Raw genomic sequence first — 2,086 nt, 5'->3', positions numbered from 1 at the left:
TAGTTCTCCTCAGTCTTTAAGGCATTTTTTGATCACATATAACAACATCTGCATGCAGTTCACCTCATTCACAGATAGCTATTAAACTTGAAATGGTAAAAATCAGCTAGATTTAATCACTGAATAGTGATACAAGATCTTGCAAACAACTTTCACCTTTATTCATTTATCTTCTTATTCATTTCATTCCCTTTGCACCACAAAACAGCAAGACAATGAAAAGGAGCCAAAAAGTACAAAAGCACAACCAATGGTTTCAGATATCTTGAGCAGTTCATATGAAATGCATGGTGAAGTAATACTTCAATATGGCCTCGGAGAATGAAAAAAGTCTCCACACACAAAAAAAATTAGAAGCAAGAGCATGCATATGCTTATCGGGTCATTTCACATGTTGGCATGCATAATAACTCTGTATTCTAAGCTTGCCATTTAATTGCCAATTAACTACCAACACAGATGTCCTCCTGAATTAATTAAGAATAGTTGCAGCTAAAACAACAATCTCCTAAACATTTTTCTCAAACTAAAGATTGGGAAGGATTTCAATAATAGCTACCCGTTAGTTTACTAAAGGATAAAAAAAACCATTTACATATCGCCTGAAGGCTAAAACTTTTAGATACAAACCTAATTAAAGCTACATTGATCATTCTCAAGAAGCAAAACTTTCAAATATTACTCTATGGCTTTACTTATCCAAGACAAACCCAATTGGAATTTCCCATTGCTTATAGCCAGAAGTATAAAGGAACAGAAATTTGGAAAATCGTAGAGCTTAAAAAATCCATAGAATATAGGCATCAATTACAGCTATCTCCATCTTAAAGCATATGTACTTTTACCATGCATTTCAATGTAACACTACAAATTTCTACATCAATTACAATTTCTATTTTTGAACAGAAGAGTGGTTTGGCATGAGAAGCCCTAGGCAAGGAGATTAATTCAATCAAACTGACCAGACTACGACCCCTAATGTATGTATAACTAAAGCCTTGAATCTTATAAAACCTGCATTATAGGCCTTTTCCCAAGTCTCTTGATTTCTCGGTCCATTTGACCCGTAAGCATCAAACCAAACATTTTGAAATCGCATAACAATGACCAGACAGGATGCCCAAATGTGGCCGGAGTGTTACCCTCAATGAAGAAATGGCTGTACCAAGCCAGTCCATACCCAACGATGGGAACCAAAAATCCCAGCCACCATCTAAACAAAATAGCTGCAATCAGAAAGAAACCAGCCGCAAGTGTACCACAAAAATGCCAGCGCCTTGTTGAAGCCTTGCTGTGCTGGTTCACGTAAAATGACCAATACTCCTCAAGGTTTCTGAAATGCATCTCTAAAATTACTCTAGTAAAGCTTAGGATAAGTTGTAATTACAAATTAGGCTTTGGGGGCAATAGCTCAAATCTCAAATCAACTGGAACCCACATTCAGAAAGCCACTAATTATTGGATTTCAGCTTCTCAGTTACTAATACTTTTCGTGTGATTCCATAAAGCTCCTTTTACACAAATCCTGAAAGTGCAGCAGAAAAATACCAAATTAAACGTAATATTCAAGCAATAAAACTGTTGTCCATCTTTCCCCATACTGCAATATCCATAATAGTAAACATAATAGAAAAATGAATAATGACACAAAATTACCAAGATCCATCTTTCCCCATACTACAAGCAAACTCTTGTACAGGAACTGAAAAATCATATGAGATGACAAATCTAGAGCATATAGTTTTTGAGGGGAAATTAGAGCTGGCAAGGATTAGGGCTTGAACACTACCCCGTGCTTGTTTAGATGCCCGAATTCAAAGCTCATATGCGGAGTAAGTCACCAAAAGGGAAAATGCACCAGTTGCCAGAGGCAGGTGATATAAGTGGCATGGAATTTACACCAAAAGACACTAGGAAATACACCTAATAAAAGGAGGGATTACACCAAATTACCAGAGGGATCACCATTGCCCTGGGAATGCTATAATCCCAATAGTCTCACCTCTGTGTACCTTGCAAATTGTTTTCCCTACTACCACGGGAGAAAAGGATTCATACAATTTTAACACAGAATCGGAACTTTTAT

At 36.7% G+C, this 2,086-nt stretch overlaps 1 protein-coding gene across 1 annotated transcript; it reads right to left on the bottom strand.

Annotated features, from left to right (window-relative positions):
* Positions 1 to 760: 760 nt before the first annotated feature.
* Positions 761 to 1,525, bottom strand: LOC131061438 (uncharacterized). The gene has a single exon (XM_057995134.2). It carries the CDS (start codon positions 1,342 to 1,344, stop codon positions 1,006 to 1,008), a length of 339 nt encoding a protein of 112 aa, XP_057851117.1. The 5' UTR covers positions 1,345 to 1,525; the 3' UTR covers positions 761 to 1,005.
* Between the last annotated feature and the right edge of the window lie 561 nt (positions 1,526 to 2,086).

This window comes from Cryptomeria japonica, chromosome 8, assembly GCF_030272615.1.
Source record: "Cryptomeria japonica chromosome 8, Sugi_1.0, whole genome shotgun sequence".
Taxonomy (NCBI): Eukaryota; Viridiplantae; Streptophyta; class Pinopsida; order Cupressales; family Cupressaceae; genus Cryptomeria; species Cryptomeria japonica.
The sequence above is the reverse complement of the archived record's forward strand: the minus strand, read 5'-3'. Positions and strand labels throughout refer to the sequence as shown.